The sequence below is a fragment of the Notamacropus eugenii genome, chromosome 5, assembly GCF_028372415.1.
Source record: "Notamacropus eugenii isolate mMacEug1 chromosome 5, mMacEug1.pri_v2, whole genome shotgun sequence".
NCBI lineage: Eukaryota > Metazoa > Chordata > Mammalia > Diprotodontia > Macropodidae > Notamacropus > Notamacropus eugenii.
The window spans coordinates 216,406,577-216,428,533 of NC_092876.1; the positions used below are offsets into that span (position 1 = coordinate 216,406,577).

Here is a 21,957-nt window from a genome sequence, read left to right on the forward strand (position 1 = left end):
TCAGAAGGAATGTGATGATCTGAACAGAGTGCCAAAGAGGGTGACCAAGATGGAGGTAACCTTGAGGCCATGCAAGAAGAGGACTGGCTAAAGGATTTGGTATCTCTTCCCTGGAGAAGAAAAGGTTTCTTGGAGGTGATGCCTATCATTAAGTTTTTACTAGGTTGTCTTATGGAAGAAAGTTACAAAGAAGAACATATAGACTGGACAGCTAAAAAAATCCTTTATAATAATTAGAAATGTCAAAAGATAGAGTGAGCTGTCTTGGAAGAATGTGTTTTCCCTCAGCAGAAGGCTTATAGAGAGTTTCCTATAAAGGTCTGGGCTGGAATAGGTTTTTTCAGCCTCAGTTTCCTCATCTGCAAGATTAGTAGGCTGAATTAGATGGGCCTTACAATCTGTTCCAGAAGTAGATCTGTGCCGCACTGGGATGGCCTCTGAGATCCTAGATAATTTTAAAATCTGTGGAGCTCAAATTTCTAATTAGAGATTCTAATAATTCTAATAACTAATGGCATGATAAAAATGAGTCTTTTGAACAAGTTTCTTTTTATAGCTTTTTCCTTCATGTGACTCTGAAGCACAGATGTCATAATTGTCTTGTTCTGAATTCAGAGTTCTTAAATCCATTGCTCTATTCTGCCCCCAAGGTGTTGCTTCCACCACAAGCCACTAATACAGAAATCAATTCATGGTGGTTCAGGATTCCTACTCCATTAAAGGAATCAAGAGGGAATACTGATGGTTGTAATTAATTACAACATTTAAAACCAATCTTTCACCTAATTGCTTAACAAACTTACATGAAAAGACTTCGGTTTTATATAAGAGTGGCTAAATGAACAATCTAGTCTAAGTCTACCTGAGGGAACCAGGATTTCACCAAGATTGCTACCTTCCCAACTGCCCTCAGCTCTCCACTATAATTCCTATCACACAAAGAGAAGGGAAAGAGTATGAAGGAAAATGGGGAAGAGGAGAAGATGAGAACAGAAAATATGAGAGAGGAAGAAGGGAAAGAGAGTCTTTGTGAGACAGTGAATGAGGAGCAGACTAGGTCAGAACACCCTGGGTTCAAGTCTTGCCTCTGGCACAAACCACTTGTGTGTAATCACTAATTTGATGAGGAGAGAAAGAAAAGAGGAAGAGAGTTTGAAAGGAGAAGGTGAAAATTACAGCGGTTTACATCTTCTCAGAATTAGACGATAAGAATTGAAGCTGTTACACACAAAACCTGCCTCTCTTTGCCTTTGTCAAGCACTGTATATGACTGAACGATAGAGATATACAACATGCTGTTACTTGGGAAGAATCTGTACTGTGGAGTCATTGGACCTGCATTCAAATCCCATCCCTGACTTTTATTTTCTGTGTGACCTTAATCAAGTCACTTAACTTTCCTGATTTCAGTTTCTTCATCTGTAAAATAAGGGGAATGGGTTCCATGACCTCTGAGCTTCCTCCTAGCTTCAGCTCTATGATTCTGTGATACCCTTAAACAGTGGTGTTTAGACAGTCAAAATCTTGGGTAACATACCATTCCTTTGTATTATTCAGCTACAACTTCCAAAACAATGAGCCAGCATGACATCATATATGCAGAGTTAGATTTGGAATCAGGAAGACCTGGGTTCCAATGCTGCCTCTGGTACTTATTAGTTGTATAAGCCTAGCCAAATCGCCTCTCTAGGTTTCATTTTCCCCATATGTAAAAAGAAGGGTTTGGACAAAGTGATCTCTAACTTCACTTCTAACTCTAAATCTATGACCCATGACCAGAAGTTCCTTTCTTGGCAGATATTTTTAACAATGAACAAAAATGGACATAATTCGTAGAACATCATAAATTGAATTGGGAACACTAATTACACAAAATTTCTCCTTAATTAAAACACTTTTTATTTTCAATTACAGAAGGATAATAAATAAAGTATTTATTTAGCTCTTATAACTATGTACCAGGCAAAGATGCTAGGTATACAAGCAGAAGTAAACCAGGTGGTCCCTGCCCTGAAGAAGCTTACATTACAACACAAGCTAACAAAAACATGAAAGAATGGTCCAAAAGGAGAGTGGTACTGAAGTATTAAAGCTGATTGTTTCTCCTCGCCATATATATAGAATCATTAGAGTTCAGGTTGGAGAGTCACCTCTGATTCCTACCTTCCAGTCTCAATTGAGAGCTCTCTGTCTGGATGCTGAACAATTACATACCTCAAGGAAACTATAAAAGATGTTTTTCACTCTTTGTTGAAGTGAAAGATTTCAACTTTCAATACATTTCATGTGCCCAGTGGGGATGTTTATGTGAAAACAATACTGCCTTCTTCTACAGAGATTGTTCTTTCTTCAGGAAAGTAAAAGGGTACATGAGATAAGGCTTAGGAAAGTGGAGCTGGCTCATCCCTGCTGGTCAAGTGCAAGAGATTTGCTAGGATTTGCCACCAACAGGAATTTTTAACCTGGGATCTATGGACAAATTTCAGAGAGTACATGACCTCATTTTTAAAATACTTAATAGCTATGTTTCAAAGTAATTGCTTTCCTTTGTAATCCTGTGTGTTTTGTTTTATACATTAAAATGTTATTCTGAGGAGGGGTCCATAGATTTCACCAGATTGCCAAGGGGGTCCACAATACACAACAAAGATAAGAAGACCTGGACAGTCTTTAATCCCATGAAATTCGTAGGCAAAGTAGATCAAGGACTTCTCTAGACAGATACCTCTTTCATATTAGCAAAGGTGTCCCAGATCCCCAGTAGATCAAATACAAAATTCCTACTTAAGAACTTCAAAGCATATTCACTGTTTCTTCCTTTAATCCTTCCTAACCTTGTTTATCTCTCACCACATTTCACTTCCACCCTCATAATGCTACCAAAAACCTGTTTCCATCCCCCATTCGTGGTATTTTCTTACGTATTTCTAATATTTTGCCTTGTTTCTCTTTCTAACCATTTCTGCTCTACATGACATCATACCTCTCCAGGCATCCTTAGTGAATTCAAATCCACTTATTTCATTCATTATCTTATGTCTTCCAATCTTCTCTGCTTTGGATCAGTCTTATTTTTTCCACATTATTATAAAGTAACCCCATCCCTGGGGTTATAGAGATTTTAGGGGACTAAAGGACAGAGCAATTTGATGCACTGGGGTATGTGTGGGCATGTTACCCAGCTTTGTGGGGTTTGTAATTCCTTTGACCAAAAAAGGACTTTTTCCTGGACCTTTTAAGGATGCACACAGGGAGATAAAATGAAAAAGGAGGAGTAAGATCTACCTAGACCCCACATTTGCCATGCCATGGGCAAGGGGTATACTGCCCCAGGAAGCAGTTAGGGGTAGGGTGGGGTCCAGAATAGAGTCAAGGCTCTGTACATACACAAGGCACTGTCAGGACTAGGAATATTCTGGAAATAGTTCAAGGAGATAGACAGCTTCTGAGCATAAGATTACAGCTGAGACTAGATTCGGGCAAACTTGCAGCAGCAGTTGGTGAATGCCAACAGTTGAAACCAATAGCTTCTTCTCTCCTCTGTTTCTTCAGAGAGAAATACTGGGGAAATTTCTACCAATGTTTTAAAAAGCTCAGTCATTTCCTTTTCTATTCCCTTACAACCCTTGTAGAGATCAAGCTGAGAAAGAGGATCTTGTAGAAGGAAGAGCTAAATCAATCCAGGTGACAATATTATTTGGAAGCATTATTTCATTTTAATGTCTATTCAAAATTTTCTGGTTTTTTTTTTATTGCTAAATCTCATCCCCCATTAACAAGGAAATATCAAATCCTATGAGATTAGAGGATCATGCTTGATGAGGGAAGCTGGTCCATAGCACTGGCAACTTGAGATGAATCAATGAAATATTGGTTGAATAATTGATTATATTGAATAATTGATTCATTTTTATTTTGTTAATATCTAAGTACAACTACTAGACTGAACCCAAATAACATAGATGAACCTCAGGGTGGCATGGTTGTTTCCAAGTATGTGTGTATATATACATATACATATATGTGTATATATGTATATACATATATATAATGTATGTGTGTATGTATATACGTATGTATGTGTATAATGTGCATATGTAGGTATGTATATATATGTATGTGTGTGTATATATATATATACATATACGTATATATATATATACATATATATATACATACATACATTGGCCCTGCATTCAGCCTAGCACTAAGAACACACTGTACTCTCCAACATCCCATCACATGCTGAGTGTCTGTCCTTATTTTTACCAGTCACTGTGAGGTAAGTTACAGGGATTTCATTGAGGGTCAAAGAACATCTTCTCAAGCTATTAGAAACTTACTACTTAATTCAGCGTCACACATGACGAGAATTTAATGATGAGAACATTGGTGATCATCCTATGACATTTGTATTTTTAAAAAATCAGTAAGAGATCAAATTAAAACAATTCTGGGGTAACAACTCACATCTGTCACACTGGATAATAAAAAAAAACAATAAACGTTGGAGAAGATGTAGAAAAATTGGGAAACTAATGCATTGTTGGTTGAGTTGTGAACTGATCCAACAATTCAGGAGAGGAGTTTAGAATTATGCCCAGCGGGTTATAAAACTGTGTATATCCTTTGACCCAGCAATACCACTCCTAGGTCTGTAGCTCAACGAAGTCATAAAAAAAAGAGAAAGGACCTAAATGTGCAAAAATATTTATAGCAATCCTTCTCATGTTGGCAAAGAATTAGAATTTGAGGGGATGCCCATCAATTGGGGAATGCCTGAGCAAGTTGTGGTATATAAATGTCATGTAATACTATTGTCCTGTAAGAAATGATGAGCAAGTCAATTAAAGAAAAAAACTGGAAAGACTTACATGAACTGATGCTAAGTGAAGTGAGCAAAACCAGGAGAACACTGTACACAGCAGCAGCAACATTGTATGATGATCAACTTTGATAGATTTGGCTCTTCTCAACAATACAATGATCTTAGACAATTCCAAAAGACTCACAATGGAAAAGCTATCCACATCCAGAGAAAGAACTATGCAGTCTGCATGCAGATCAAAGCAGACTACCTTCTCTCTTTTTGTATCTTTTCTTCCTCAAGATTTTTCCCTTTTGTTCTGATTCTTCTTTCACAACATGACTAATGTTGAAATATGTTTAATATGATTGTACATGTAGTCTATATCAGATTGCTTGCTGTCTTGGGGATGGGAATGCAATGAGAGAGAGAGAGAGAGACAGAGACAGAAATAGAGAGAGAGACAGAGAGACAGAGACAGAGACAGAGACAAAGAGACAGAGACAGAGAGAGATACAGGAGAAATAAGAAATAATTAACAGAGAGAAGGCATTGGAGTTGAGAGGGGTTGGGTTGGGGAAGGTTGCCTGTAGAAGGTAGGACTTAAAGGAAGACAGGGAGGTCAGTTGTCAGAGCAGAGGAGGGAGAACATTCTTCCACTTGATGGATATACAGAGAGAATGCCCAGAGCAGAGAGACAGAATGCCTTGTTCATGGAATGACCAGGAAATCAGTGTCACTGAATTCAAGAGTACCTGTCAGGGAATAAGATAGGTGGAAAGGTAGGGAGTGCTGGATTATGAAGGATTTTGAACACCAAACAGAGCATTTTGTATTTGTTTCTGGAGGCAAGAGGGAGCCATTGAGTTTATTGAGTAGGGGAAGGGTGATATGATAAATGGAAATTGAGACAATAATAACGATTCACATTTCTTTAGTCCTATCAAGTCTAAAATACTTTCCTCACAACAACTATGTGAGGTGGGCAGTAATAATAATAAATCCTTCTTCATTTCACAGATGAGAAAACAGCTTCAGAGAAGAGAAATATCCAAGATCATAATTAGTAGGAATGGTAATAATGATCAATGTCCAGATCTAAAACCAGGTACTCTGATACATTCATCGCTCTTTCCATTTCACCTTGCTTCTTCCTTGTGAGAGTCAGGTAAATATGCTTTCTAATTCTAGCTCTGTCATTAGCTAGTTATCTGAAGGCAAGCCATTTACAATGTTAAGGGCTCCATTTTCTCCTTGGGCAAAGTGAGACTGTTGACTTTGATCTCCGAGGTGCCTTCCCACAGGAACATATCAGGATTCTGTTCTCTGTAGAGAAGTCACTAGAGGATGAAAGAAGGCTGCTTTTTCCCTCCACAGAAAGCCTAACTATATTCTCCTTGCTCCTGCTCACTTATTTCTGTTGAAAGAGATTCTGCATCATTCAGTATACCTACATAAAAGTGACCAGTTCAGCAGTGTGTTTCTTAGTCTACTTGCTTCAATAATCTTTCAATAGCTTCAATAACCTTCAATAGCTACCATAAGTAAATCTTTATCAAGAAGTTCATAAAAAACAATACCCCTGCTGTAAGGAAAGTACATACATTCTGAAAAGCTCTCCTGCACAGTTTCACAGTCCAATAAAAACAGACAGGAGGAAAAATAAAGAGAAGGGGGGAGGGAATCCAGGACGGCAAATGAAAACGGCACAGAATGTTTTCTACTTACTCTAGGAGCACTGGCCAGTCATACAGCAGTCCATCACCTGTCCCTTTGTTTAAAAGGGACAAATGACCAATTTTAACCATATTTGAGTAACACTCAAAAGAAAATCAAATGTAATTTCCAAGTCAAATGTAAACCATAGGCCCATCATTTTACAAAGCCATCATTAACATTGCATTTAAAACTCAAGGCATCTAGTTCAGAGTATCGAGCAGCATCCATATGAACAGAGCAGATGCCTAACTGCAACTTTCTGAAGAACTTCTTTTTAAACCTTTTGTTTTCTGAATCAAAAAATATATTTTTTTAAAAAACTATCTTAAGTTATTAAACATAAAGTGACAATATTCTCTTTTTCACTATACCAAATGACTGCTCTTCTTTTGCTACTAAAACACATTAAGAGGCTAATATTCACCAGCATCAAACCACTTAATTCATTCCTAAGTTCTATGCACATTTACTAGTTCCATATCTTCCTCAAAAGCTGAGAGTGAAGAGATGAAAGGTTTTCTTGCTGTTGTGTCAGTTGTGTCCAACTCTTCATGACTCTATTTTGGGGTTTTCTTGGCAAAAATACTGGAGTGTTTTGCCTTTTCCTTCCCCAGTCCAGTTTTTGCAAATGAGGAACTGAGGCAAACAGGATTAAATGACTCCCCCGGGGCCCATAGCTGGTAATTGAGGCCAGATTTAAAATCATGAAGATGTCTTCCTGATTCAAAGTCCAGTGCTCTATCCACCGAGGTTGCTAGGTCTCCAATGAAGTAGTGGTCTTCCTTAATGAGTGTTGGTATAATTAATTTACTTTGAGTGATTGGTGGTAGATCCTAAAACCAATTTTAGAGCTGAAGGAGACCTTAGGGATCACCCATTTTATCCTGTTGCTACCACCTTACTGATGAAATCAGAGCAGGACTCCTAGTCCTAGTTCAATTTCAAGTCATCCAAAAGTGTTATGCAATAGGCTCCCTTTATTCCAATCTATCCTACATACTAATAGCAGGTTAATTTTCTGGAAATATTGCTTTCATCATATTGTTCATCTCAAAACTTTACCTAGATTTTGAATATAAAAATCTTTACCCTACCATTCAAGGTCTTTCATAAACTCATCCTAGCCAACTTTTTAAACCTTATTTTCTGCTATTCATACATATAGACACAGACACAGACACACACACACACACACACACACACACACATACACGTTCTGCTATAGGCAAACTGGTTTCCTCAATGTCACGTGCATACACTGCATCTGCCTTTGCTACCACCATTCCCTCTGTCAAAAAGGTCCTTCTCTCCTTCACTTAACCAAATAACATCCTTGCTAGAAATTCCACTTCCACTATTAATTTTTTCCTGATTATTCTAACTCATACTGATCTTTCCTTTCTCTGAATTCCTGTCTATAGCATTCATTTGGCACTGGCCAGATACTACCTGTATACATCTCTTGTATTCTTGTCATTTCTGTGTATGTTTTATCCCTCCAAATAGATTATAATTTATTAGAAGAAAGAAATAATGTATCTCTTTATATTTCCATTACTCAGATAATATATCTGAAAATACAATACTTGATTTTAGATTTCAGTCTAAATTTATTATGGAAATTATTATATTTGGAACTTCAACAATTATTTAGTGCACATATCTAATCCTAAAGGCAAATCACTTCTAATTAAATGGAATTAAAAAACAAAACTTCCCCAATATCCAAAAGAAATACAAGACATCTGAATGTTACTTAAAATTACAGTTCCATTAGATATGCCATTTTAAAGAAATAGAAAAGAGATAGATCCAAATTGTAGTCACATTTCTAATTCACAGATTTAATAGAATTCCTTGTGTAGGGCATATTATATTAATACTTTGAAGTCATATCAGAATATACTACTGTTATTATTTTTTCCAGAGTTTGACTTATAGAACTCATTCTTTGCTTCAGGCTGAAGAATTAACAAAGGATCTATTAACAATTTAGAAGCACAGTCCTGAAAGCCTTTCCTGAAATTCCCAGTCCTGAAACACCTGTTAAAAAGCCATTTATTTTCCAGAAATTTTATATACTTTTTTCTGTGGCTCTAAGACTTTAATGACTGGTGAGGCAAGTGGAACCTAATGAATTCACAGTCTCCAGAAATTTGTTCCTGTAAGACCTAATTAAAAATTGGAAGAAGGAACTATTTACTACCATTTGGTTTAATTTGAGTGTGATACCTTATTTAACAAATTAAGACACCATTTTTTAACTGGAGCATAAATATTTTTAATAGCTTTTCCCCCACCCATACTTACTCCTGTTACATCAATGAGGTATTTGATGGCCAAGCACAATTTTTCCCCAGAAACAAACAAGACTGTTAGAACATGATGAAAACTTTAGTTAGATTCAATTTAGCAAACAATTACAAAGTCCCTTCTACTTGAAGGTACAGTGCTAAGAGCTAGAATGTAATAACAGTAAACAGCTCATGCCCTCAAGAAACTTCCAATCAAATTATTAAATTAAGGTTGAAGACAGAGAAGACACTCTTTCCTTGCACTGACTGATGAAATTAAAGTACTCTTTTAATTTTTTTTCCAAATCTTAGGGTGGAATTCTGTATTTCTCCAGTGTCTAAGAAAAAGGGCCTGAAGACAAAGAACCTGCCTCTTAAATGACAGCTGTTCAAAGAGCTGAATTAGTACTTGGAAAGGCAGTGAGAAAGGTTTGGTTAGGAAAAGTATTCCTGACGGAAAGGGAGAAAAAAGCAAGTTTCCAGTGCCTAAGTGTTCCTGCCAAATATAAACTGTGTGATTTTTAAAAAATTTTCCCCATAAAAATATACCAATATGTAAGATTTCAAGAAGTCATGAGATAACAAATGATAGGACACAAAAAGGTTTTTTTATTTTTTTATTTAAAATAGAGCTTTATGCTTCACAGAAACAAGTGCAGGGAGTACTTAATTTATTATCTTCGACACTTGACAAAAACAATACATTTTCAGAAAATGTATACATACAAAATATAACATTTAGGCAGATAATTATTTACATCTAGAGGCAGTTGAAATGTTAAGCAATAAAATTAAATAGTCTAAAATAAATATTTTTATGACTTGCTGTATGTTTAAACATTTTAAATGTGTCACTGAGCTGTTACTGAGTTCTAAAATACTGTTATTTCTAAGTAAAAAGATTAGCATTATATAACTGTATAAAACTGCAAAGCTTTTACACAAACTCATATATCAATGAAACATTTAAACATCATTCACTTATCTTTGAAATTTGTGTTGCCTTTCAATTAAACAATTAAAAAGTTAGCAACTACTAAAAGTCCCATCTGTGCAGAAAATATATACAGCTCTCTTGGATGTAATTTATTACACATTTATCATTTAAAAACATATTGTACATTTTTAAATTCCTCTTATGCATTTGCTCTGACTTCTCTGTTAAAATGTAATCTCTTCTATGTTACTAAGAATTTTAACTGAATAATTTTCTTTAAATTGTCTAAAGCAATGATCCTTATCACAGTAGGTCAAGACATATTTTGCAACATCAAAATATAATGATTTTTATATCTTAATAGTGTAACTATTACAGAGTCATGCTACAGCTGCATAAGAAATTAGTCTAGGAAAAGAAAAATGCCATTTGTATTAGTGCCTTAGAATTCATTCCAAAACTTTTCGTTAGAATCTAAAATTAATTTTCATGATTGAAACCTTCTGAAACCTGAAATACAACTGAGGAAAACCCATCTGGGCAGTCGTTTCCAGTATAGAATAAGAATAGTGCATAAATAGACTGTTGGTCAGTCTGACAAAGGACTGGTATCTGTAATTCACACTCAGAGATAATAATTAGATGGGAAAAAATAAGCTTTAAAAATGTATAAGAACTATTAATAAAGTTGGACCAGCTTAAAGATTTAAGATAATTTACCTGGGCAATGTTTCTAGTTATGTCTACACTGGTCATATAAACTTTGTAATAAATAATATACCCTTTCCAGGCATAACAAATGATCATGTCCACACAATAAATGAGAGCTACACGAACAATATAAAATGTGGTTCCATCTAGTTTGCTACACTGTCTTCCATGTTAACAAAAGTGATAAAAACTGAAGGATTGCATCTTATCATCTTTTTTTTTTCAATTTCAAAATTGAAATTAGTGACAGCACTAATTTCTTACTACAGTTGTGTTCTTAGTAGTTACGTTGTCTAGTATGGATGTTTTAAAGTGGTATTTGACTCTAATATTATTAGAGCTGCAAAGAGACATTTTATGTAAAATAGCACATTCTACTGGTCAGATTAGGTAGATAATTCTTCAATAAAACTAAGTATATGGCAGAAAAGATTTAATTTTTCTCCAAATTTCTTGTTATCTTTAAAGGTATATGTATTCTACTTGAATTTTTTCTAAAAGATGAGGTTCAAATACTGGGAATTTTAAATTTTTTTAAGGTCTGAACAACATGGCATAATGGATGAATATGAGGTCATTACTAAAGTTTTACAAAGTTGAAGAATGGAATATATATATATATGGATATACATATGGATATCCATATGTATATATGTATATATGGACATGGATATATGGATATACACACACTCTACACATCACAATTCAGGTAATAATTTCTACCTTCTTATACCAAGGGTTGACCTGTAATGAAACAACAAAAAATCTAAAATCAAACATACTTAAATATTAAAATAAAATTACCAACAAATATCTACACTTTATGTCAAATGAACTATCTAATTTAAAATATTAGCCATCCATGAGTAGTTAAAGTCTTATCCAGGAAAATAAAATAGATGAAGGTAGAGATGTTTTCAATAGAATCAAACAGAATGAGGAAGAGACAGAAATTAAGGAATGAAGTAGGCTGGGTAGAATATGAGGGATGGAGAGTTTCTTCAGCAAAGAACTTTCATTTATTTTTTTTTAGTGATTTGTGATCATAAGCCAAGGTGCAGGGGGCAGGGGGGCGGGAAGAGGGGACTAAAGGAACTTAAGACTCATATACAAGAAAGATCTTAAATCACCAATAACCACTACAGTATTGCTACTAATCTAGAACCTGAGATCCTGGAGAATGAAGTCAAGAGGACCTTAGGAAGCATTGCTAACAATAAGGCTAGTGGAGGTGTTGGAATTCCAGTTGAATTATTTAAAACCCTAAAAGATGCTGCTGCTAAAGTGCCAATGTGCCAGCAAATTTGGAAAACAGTGGCCATTGGATTAGAAAAGTTCACTTACATCCCAATCCTAAAAAAGGGCAACACCAAGGACTGTTCAAATTACCCAACAATTGTTCTCATTTTATAAACCAGTAAGGTTCTGCTTAAGATTCTGCAAGCTAGGCTTCAGCAGTATGTGAACCGAGAAGTACCAGAAGAACAGGTTGATTTCAAAGAGGCAGAAGAACTGAAGGTGAAATTGCCAACATTCACTGGATTATTGAGGAAACAAGGGAATTCCAGGAAAAGAAAATATGCGCCTGCTTCATTGACTAAAGCTTTTGACAGTGTGGATCACAACAAAATGTGGGAAGTCCTCAAAGAATGGATCAAATCAGCTTACTTGTCCTCTCAGGAAGCTGTATATGGGTCAAGAAGCAACAGTTAGAATCAAATATGGAACAGATTGGGAAAGGCTGTATATTGTCACCTTACTTATTTAATTTATATGCAGAGTATATATGCAAAGTACCAGGGTAGACGAATCAAAAGCTGTAATTAAGGTTGTTGGGAGAAATACAATCTTAGATATGCAGGTGATACCACTCTGATGACAGAAAGTGAAGAGGAATTAAGAAGTCTCTTGATGAGGGTGAAAGAGGAGAATGTAAAAGCTGACTCAAAGCTAAAAAACTAAAATCTTAGTAACTAGTGCCATTACTTCCTGGCAAATAGAAGGAAAAGAAATGGAAGCAATGTCAGATTTTATATTCTTGGGCTCAAAAACAGATGGCAACTGCACCCATGAAATCAAAAGATACTTGATGCTTAGAAGAAAAGCTATGGAAAGTCTTGACAATATACTAAAAAGCAGAGGTATCACTTTGCTGACAAAGGTCCGTTTAGTCAAAGCTATGGTTTTTCCATTAGCAATGAATGACTGTGCAAGTAGCCCTAAAGGAAAGCTGAGCACTGTAGAACTAACACTTTCAAATTGTGGTGCTGAGAAGACTTTTCAGAGTCCCTTGGACAGCAAGAAAAACAAATCAGTCAATACCTAAAGAAATTAACTCAGGCTATTCACTGGAAGATCAAATACTGAAGCTAAAGCTTAAATATTTTGGCCACATGAGAAGATGGAACTATTAGAAAAGGCCCTGATGTTGTAAAAGATTGAAGGCAAAAGGAAAAGGGGAGTGCAGGGGATGAGATGGATAGAAAGTGTCATGGAAACAATAAATTTGAACATGGGAAGACTTCTGAAGATAGTGGAGGATAGAAGGACCTGGAATGCAACATGACCGAATGACTGAATGGCAACAAAAGACGTGTACTAGCAAATTTCCTAAACATAACAGTTCAGGTCATTTAAATTCCATTCCAGTAAGAGAGGAAGGATGATTTGGTTTTCTCCTTTATACCAAATACGGAGTTCAGACAGGGAGTAAAAAAGGATTCATATTGGAAGCAACATGATATGGTTGATGGAGTACTGGCATCGCAATGAGGAAGACCTGAATTCATATCCATCTCTGTCACTTACTAAGTTTCACAGGCAAGTCACTTAACATTTTTGAGATTAAGTTTGTTAATCTCCACTTGTGGGATAAGACCTGTAGAATCTGTTTCACCCGGTTGTCAAGTGACTAAACAAGACGATGTATGTAAAATGCTTTGCAGAGCTTACCTACTATGTTAATATCAGCTATTACTACTACAGTGAATCAGTGGAAGTGGAAAGAGAAGCCAAGGATGGAAAATGGGTCAGGGAAAGGAGAAAGTAATTTTAAAAAAAGTAAATGAGCAGAAGTTGATTTTTCTACTACTTTAAAGTTACCCCTCCTAACTGTATCCTATCTAATCCTCACAATTAAATGATGATGCTATATGCCAATTTACTTTGTTTCTATTCTGAAGATCTAAATCTCAAAAGTAGCACTACAAAATAAACCCACAATGGAGCTTCTTTATATACCATATTGGATTGTCTTCTCCCTTTCTAGAACATTAACAATGATCTAAACTTTGAAGGGATCATCGCAAAACAGGACAGGCATTTGGGACTATCTTAAGAAAAATAACTTTTATGCCACTTTAGACACCTGGCACACAAATCTTTAATATAATAATGATGATGAATTTCTATATATAATTTGATGCCAACTGTCAATTTTCATTCATTTCTTGTTCTTATTTCCTGCCAATGTCAGAGATGCTATATTTTCTTCTGAAGAGAACTTAATTTTAAGAAACTTAGTTAACAATGTCAATTTTATACCCTGAAATCTTGTAATAAGGCCAGGTTTAAAAGTTTATGCTTTAATCAATCAATAAACAAACATTAATTAAGTACTTACTATGTACCAAGTGGGCAGCTAAGTGGCACTGTGGATAGAATGCAGGACCTGAAGTCCAGGAGACCTGAGTTTAAATCTGACCTCAGATACTTACTAGTTGAATGACTTTGAGCAAGTCATTTAACACTGTTTGCCTCAGTTTCCTCATCTATAAAAGAAATGAGCTGGAAAAGGAAATCACGAACCACTCCAATATCTTTGCTAAAAAACCACAAATGGCGTCACAAAGAATAGGACGCAAATAAAAGAATGAACAACAACAAACATAATCACGTACGATGCTAAGGAACACATATTTAAAAAAGTAAAAATAATACCTGCCCTCAAAAAGCTTCCATTCTAATAGGAGAGATAAAATATATCTAAGTAAGATATAGAGAGAGAGTAGATGAAAGGCAACTAGAGGTGAAGGCACAAAATCAGGGAGAAGAGGAAAGGTCTCTTAAAGGAGGTAGCATGTGAGCTAAGCCCTTAAGGAAAACAGGAATTCTGAGAGCTGCAGGTAAAAAAGAAGAATATTCCAGATACATGGAACAGTAACAAGGCAAGCAAATAGAAGATGGAGTCTTCTATACACCAAACAGCAAGTAGGTAAGTATAGGTGGAGGACAGAGAATGTATCAGGCAATATATAATATATAAGGAGATCAGAAGGAAATAAGGAACTAATCTGTGAAGAGCTTTCAATGCCTAACAAAGGAGTAGATGTTTGATACTGGAGGTAATATGGAGCCACTGGAGTCTACCAAGTAAACAGTGACACAGCCAGACTTAGGCTTGGACTTCTTGTGGAGGATGGACTGAAAAAGAGAGAAACCTGAGACACAAACACCATTTAGGAGACTATTGGTGAAGACTCGAATTAGAAAATGATTAGAAGTCTAGGTTGAAGATGGTAAAGGAATGAATTAGAGAGGTGGCTATACGAGAAGAGAGAAGGAGAGATAATTGTATATGTGCGGTGAGTATGAATGAAGAATTAAGGATGAAGACATTGAGATTGTTTCAGGATTGTGTTATAGAGAAACTCATATTAGACAATAAGATTTCCATGTCCCCCTGGGTGAGATCATAGTTTTAGAGATGGAAGAAACATTAGAGTCCACTGAGGGTGGCCTTCTCCTTTTACAGATAAGAAAATCAACTGACTCCCCAAGCACAGGGGTGGGATTTGAATTCAGGAACCAGATCCATTCATTTCCGAGGTACTTTAGGTAACTAAGTTCTCTTGGAGAGGACCCAAGTGAGATCTGAGCCATACAGCATTACGGTCAAACTATACTATGGTATTAATCATAATGATAGTAAAAGTTGTAAAAAGAATCTGAGTTTTCATAGACCCTTCAAACTCACAAATTCGTTGATATGTGCAAGTAAAACCTGGTTCTAAATTCTACTTTGGAGACAAAAAATAAAACTAGAAACGTATTTTCACACAATCGTTCAATTTTTAAATATAAGTTGATTTTAAAGTATTATACAGAAAAGAATCAAAGCAAATGCTAGCACTAAAATAGCAATGAAGCACTGTGCTCCAATTTACTTTCAAGTCAGGGTATAAATGACAAATTCTAACTATGCCATGCCAAGTAGAAGATTTTGAACACAGAAAATGGGGATAAAATCGACTCTGAAGCAACTACAAACCAATTACAGTTCATAAGTAAAAAGAGGCTGCTGCTGAAATATTGACAAGAAATGATGTTTTTCAGCAATGTTCTAGCATAAATGCCATAAACATTTATACTGTGCTTCACTCAATAGCATTTTCCTTCAGTTTTTCATTGTATGGAAGAGACAAAAATTAGAAAGGAGTAAGGTACCCTGATGCTTAAAATTTGCAAAGGAATTGAAAGCTCTCTCACATACAGGAGCTCTATTAAAAGAAAGTTAGAGGTGTATGTAGCATGGAAGGGATGCGTAGCAGAGATGACAAATGCTCAGTGTTCTCCTATTCCCTTCCGAGAGCACTTGTCATACGTAAGTACATCAGGAGGTACAGAGAACTTTATAACCTTTAACTCTGCCTTTCATCACCATTTTCCCTTTAAATGACTCCCTTTTTATTTCTTTTGTGAATTTTTTTCTGTAAAATCTGAGGCTATTTCATAGGTGAGAATAGCGTACCTAAATAGAAATCTCTGATGGGAACAACAAAACAGAAAACATTCAAATATTTTCCTAGAAATAACATACGCATTATATTTGAGGATGCCTACAGGTAAACATGAAACATGTTGATACATAATATCTATATTAGCTTTTAAAACTTAAGTAAAAAATCTATATATCCAGTGTACTTTAAATAAATTAAATAGCACATTTAACCAATATAAGGGTATTTGTTTTAACAACAAATAATATTCCCTAGCATAAGCCAAATAATGCTACATTTCCAAATCTGTTGAATTGTCATATATTCATATTACTAATATGCACAGTGTATAATCTTACAATAATCCACCTTTGAAATAAAGTAGAAGACTAAAATAACTATAACTGTATTTTTTAAAAACTGGTTTATTTCTTAAATGCTATTAGAGATAGAGCTTTAGGTTTCTCAGATAGGGAGTGCTTATTTCTTTGTTTTTAGTATAGATTTTCTTTCTCCTAAAGCTAGTTTTAGAAAAATCACTTAAGCAGCTTCTATTATTTGGGCCCATTATGAAAAGAGTGTGAAAAAATAGGTAGGTTTTTTTCTTTTCTTTACCCAGTCTCAATAACATCAGCGTACGTATGGTGACAAAACTGAATGAAGTAACTAACGTATTTGCATTAGGAGACTGACAGCAATCTCTAAATAGTATTTCAGTGATAAATTAGATAGTTATTTTTAGATTATTCAGGGATAACATTAAAATAGCTTTATAAATCTGTACCAAATAAAGCCCAAATAATTACTTTTTTATCTAGCCTTACTTGCTGTTCAGGACTAGAAAAGATGTGTAATTACCCAAAGGATTTTGACCTTTCCATTTACACAATAAAGAACAAACAGGTAAAGAATATGTATTGACTAAATTTCAATATGGATTTTGGATGGACACCCTATAAGCTTGTCCAACCGTATGTGTAACTAGTGCAGACAGCATAGATGGACAATGAGCTGGGCCCAGAGTTGGAAGGGAAGAAGAGAATGAACTGGATTGATTTCAGGAAATTGCAGAGTCCCTTTATTGAACTCCAGCTTCCCATGAAAGCAAAAGCTAAGCAGTACAACAGAGCATTTTGCCGGTGTTGGTATATGACAACAAGACATAGAATACCGCTGTCTCTGAAGAATTAAAGATGAATACCACATCAAGTACAATGGAAAGGTTCATGGTGTGTTAGACAAGCTGCATCTCAGAACCAACTAACATTCTCTGAAGAAAAACCAAGAGTAAAGGACATTACCCAAGAACTGTATGACAGAAAGAGAAGATGGTCTGGCAATGTGACAACAGTGAAGGATGAGAGGGAGACAGCTAAAATACTCCATTAGTGCCAACTCATTTTCAACATAAAGCAAGGAAGGTCTCCTTTGGGACCCTTGTGGCAAATTTTTGTAAGAACATGAACAAGAGTTGCACAGAATAGAGTGGCACAGATAATATTCATTCTGCATCGTTGGAGGTAACTACCAAATCAACAACATCACAGATCCATTTGAGTACTTGACTTCCTCAATGGAGGTAGACAGAAAACAAAAATTAGTAAAATCAGAATTATTTTTTCCCTACTCATAAAAGACTGATATTTGTTCTGAACAAGACGGTATGTATTTACAATAGCTATTAAGCAAAGATGTTTCTTATGTTACCCTGCAGAATCATAAAATTAGCTTCCATACGGTTTGCCCCAAAACAACCATCATTTTCCCTCTTTCCCCTTCCACTTCTTCTTTCTTCTCATTTCTAACTGGACAAAAGAGATAAAAACTAGTACTTCACTTCCACTTTGGAAATTCCTACTGATGGCAAATTTATGACTGATTAAAGTCTGAGAGAGAGAGAAAGAGAGAGAGAGAGAGAGAGAGAGAGAGAGAGAGAGCGAGCTGTGAATAATTGAAAACTAAGAGAGTAAACTAAGACAAGAAATGGAGTGATTGATGTTTTATGAAGAAAATGTCAAATGAATAAACCTGAAGGTTCACCTAGGGCCTGTTTTCACTTCTGTGAAAGATCTCATTCTACTTTGTTTTGTAATTAAGTTGTGAATACTGTAACTAAATAAATTTATTCTGCTTATGGGGGGAAAACATGGAGAACTGAAGGAAAACTTAGCATTCTCAATTAATTTGGTCCTTCATATATTTTGCCTTAGAATAAAACACTTATTTTAAAATGTTTTGATTCATCTGTATTTGCTTCAAGTAGAAAAAAATTTAATAAAACATACTTTATGTGTCATGTATTCTTAGGTCATTTTTTTTTTACTATTCTCTTAATAACTTTCTTTAAGGAAAAAAAAGTTAGGTGGCGAGCTACTATTCAGAATAAAAGAAAACATGAAGACAAGATCAGCCAAAAGTTGCCCTGCCAACACTCCACTTTAAAGTAGGTTTCCAGGGTTGTGCTTTGGGCACTTAAATACTGTACTGTATATCTTTGAGGTAGAGCAAAGGAAAAACAACAAAGCAAAATATATTCACAATTTTTAAAAAGATTCCTTTTTAACACTAAATATCACTTATACTTTGGAGTCTTCTTTTACACAAAGTTGAGAAATAGTCTTCTTAATACGCAGAGCTGTCAAGCGAGCTGCCCCATTTGCATACCAACACTCCCTCATTATTCTACCCATTACTCGGAGTGCCTTGAAAAGAAGAGAATTTTATATTATTATTATTATTTTGTCTAGCAGCAGAAAATGAAAAAAAGCTGAGCCATAAAACCAATGAACTGAAATCAAGCTGTGATGAAGAAACAGTAAACACGAAACTATAATTAGAGTTAAATTAAAATTAAATCATGTACCCAAATGCAAAAAAATAATTCCACCTACACACATAGCTTTTATCCACAGAAAAATGAACTCCTCACTTAAAATTCAAACTACTGGACTGGAAACTCATGGAGTTCTACTTTTCAATTATGTGATGAGCGAGGCAGGTTGAGGTTCACATATATCAGTTCACATAAAAATGTTTAAAATCAAGAGATGAGAGAAATATAAAAAGGGGGGAAAGGTGAGCTAAAAAAAAAAAAAAAACAGACTCAAGCATTTAGCCACCTAAAATAATTGCCATTGTGGAGATGCTTTGTAGCCATAGTAGCAGTTGTAGTAGGTGGGTAGATGATCTAGTGGATATAGTGACAGGCTTAGAGGCAGGAAGACCCAAGCTGAAATCCTCCCTTGGGTACTTAATAGCAATATGATTCTAAGAAAAATCACTAATTCTCTCTGGGCTTCATTTTCCTCATCTGTCAAATAAAGGTATTGAACTCAGTGGCTTCTAAGGTCCCTTTGCATTCAAATTCCATTATTCCAAACTGGGCTGGTTCCAAATCCAGAAAGAAACCAATTAGCTCTGAAATGTTAAAGGACTGATAAACAGTTTGTGGATTATCCTTTTCTCTTCCACAGACGAGTTACTAAGAATTCTTACTATCTCTGCTGGAAGTAGAAAAAACATTGTAGCCAAAGGGATTCTGGTTAGATACAAAGGGAAGAAATAGATCAAATATGAGTAGTCAAAAGAAATGCTAGAAACCAATGATTGAGTGAGTGGTGATTCCAGCCGTGAGTCATAGGTATTGAAAATCCCTCCTGGACCAACTACGATTTTAGTATTTGCAAAGTAAAGTGATAATAACAACAGACTTACCTCACAACTTTGCCACTGGTTTGGTATATTTGGTCTGTACTTCTGTTCACAAACAACTTTCCTCATGTCTTCTATTGAGGGATCTGAAGGCACCATATCATAGAAAGGCAACTGGTACTCTTCAGTGATTCCTATGAGAAATATGATGAATAAATCATGATTTTCTTGTGAATGACATACAAAGGTAGATTTTTTTAGATTGTCTAACTGTATCTTCTTAACTTTTATGCCATTGTAGAAAAGAAGGGAAGGCTTAATAAATCATGAATCACAACAGAAACAAAAATAACCTTTTTAACACAATTAAAAACAAAATTTTTATTTCAGTACAATGCATTTCAGAAATGATGAATGATTTCTCAGTTATAGAATTTGTGATGACTACATGAATCCTTCACTGAATTATACATATACCACAATAAAATAGCTCTTTTGCTTAAAGAAATTTTGGACAATCTGATTGTTTCTGGTCAGATTATAGAAGACAATTATACCATATCATCAAACTAAATATATTCTTTTAGTGATTCTTTTTTAAGTTATTTTTATTCTGAACTCTAACACCAGAAAAGAACATTTCCAGTTACACAGCAAAACACTGGAAATAGATTGTATATCAAGTCATAAGCCTTTATTTTGTAATCTTTGCTATTCTTAAAAAGTACATAATAAATTCAAAATATTACTTTAAAAATTGTCTTACTTGTCTGTACTTCCTCCAGTGCATTAAAAACGTGCTTCAATAGTCCTCTCCTTTTGACATCACTATTCCTAACCCATTTCCAACCCTCTCCCTCAACTAAAAAATGTACAGGAAAAGAAAAACTATAACAAATAAGTATAATCAAGCAAAAAAATCCATCTACTAAGGGCATCCAAAATGTATGTCTCTTTCTGTGCCATCACCTCTCTATCAGGTAGGTAATACCACTTCATCATTGGTTGGTCATTACACTTATCAGAGTTCTTAAATCTTTCTGAGTTGTCCTTTTATAAGTTGTTCTTTTGGGTTTCCTCACTTCACTCTACATTAGTTCATCCTACCCAGGATTCTCTGAAATTGTCTTCTTTATCATTTCTTACTGAATAATAATATTCCACTATATCCAAAAACCAAAGTTTATTCAGCAATTCACCAAAAGATGGACAACTTTTTTTTCTACTTTTTCCTATCTCCACTTGTTTCCCTATTGAGTTTCATTTTTCTACACCAAACTCTTGATTACGTATATTCAATTCTCTTTTGCTTTGTTCTGATAAGAAAGGATCATTGAATGAACACTCTTCCCTACCTCTTCCTTCATAATTGTAGTCATCTCACTAATTCTAATTATGAAATACAAAGTTCCACCCACTCTCCATACATACACCTTCTTGCTCCTTTTTATACCACTGTATCTGTTTTACCATCATTTCTCTCTTTCCCCTCCAAAAACTCTCAGAATAGAAATAATCCACCCTCAGGTCCTCTATTTCTTTATTTAAATCCCTCAAACAACCTTTGAAAAACATTAAGGTTCTAAAAGGACATATATTTCTTCTTTCCCTATTAGAATGTAAGCATTACATCTCCTACATTACCCTCCTGATTATTCAAATAAATTTAGCTTTCTTAGTTTCTTTTAATTCTTGTGTTTCCATCTGAAGTTTATTACACTATTTTCTTCTATTGAGTTCCTAGCCCCCGCCCCTTACAATTTCACTGATTGTTTCCTGCCAAGCCTCAGCCTTGGATTACTCCCACTATCCAATGCCTTTGCTCCTACACACATGCTGCTGAAAGAAGGTGGAGAAAATCACAAACATTCTGACTGGGTCCAATACAAATTGATATTATACAGCCTCAACTGGGCTCTTACTGCTGCTACATAATCCTACATAATCCCTCAGCAACTCACAATCTCACTCTCCACAATGGCTCTTCCAAACTTTTTCATCCCTCTTCATCATCATACCCCACCCATTCAACTGAGAACTGCATATTTTACCGGAAAAAAAAAGATACTATTTTCCAATACCCTTTTCCCCATCTCATATCACTCATATGCCTTCTACCAC

At 35.2% G+C, this 21,957-nt stretch overlaps 1 protein-coding gene across 4 annotated transcripts in view; it reads right to left on the minus strand.

Annotated features, from left to right (window-relative positions):
• ACVR1C (activin A receptor type 1C) overlaps positions 1-21,957 on the minus strand; it is a 127,181-nt gene that overhangs the window by 10,325 nt on the left and 94,899 nt on the right. For 3 of the 4 annotated variants that reach the window (XM_072612024.1, XM_072612023.1, XM_072612026.1), the window contains exons 8-9: positions 19,900-20,030; positions 15,519-18,887 (exon numbers count right to left, since the gene is read on the minus strand). In XM_072612024.1, the coding sequence (XP_072468125.1) occupies positions 18,762-18,887; positions 19,900-20,030 (257 nt within the window). In that variant the 3' untranslated portion in view covers positions 15,519-18,761. Of the gene's footprint in view, positions 1-15,518; positions 18,888-19,899; positions 20,031-21,957 lie in introns of those variants that run through there. The other variant, XM_072612025.1, reaches the window with a different exon arrangement.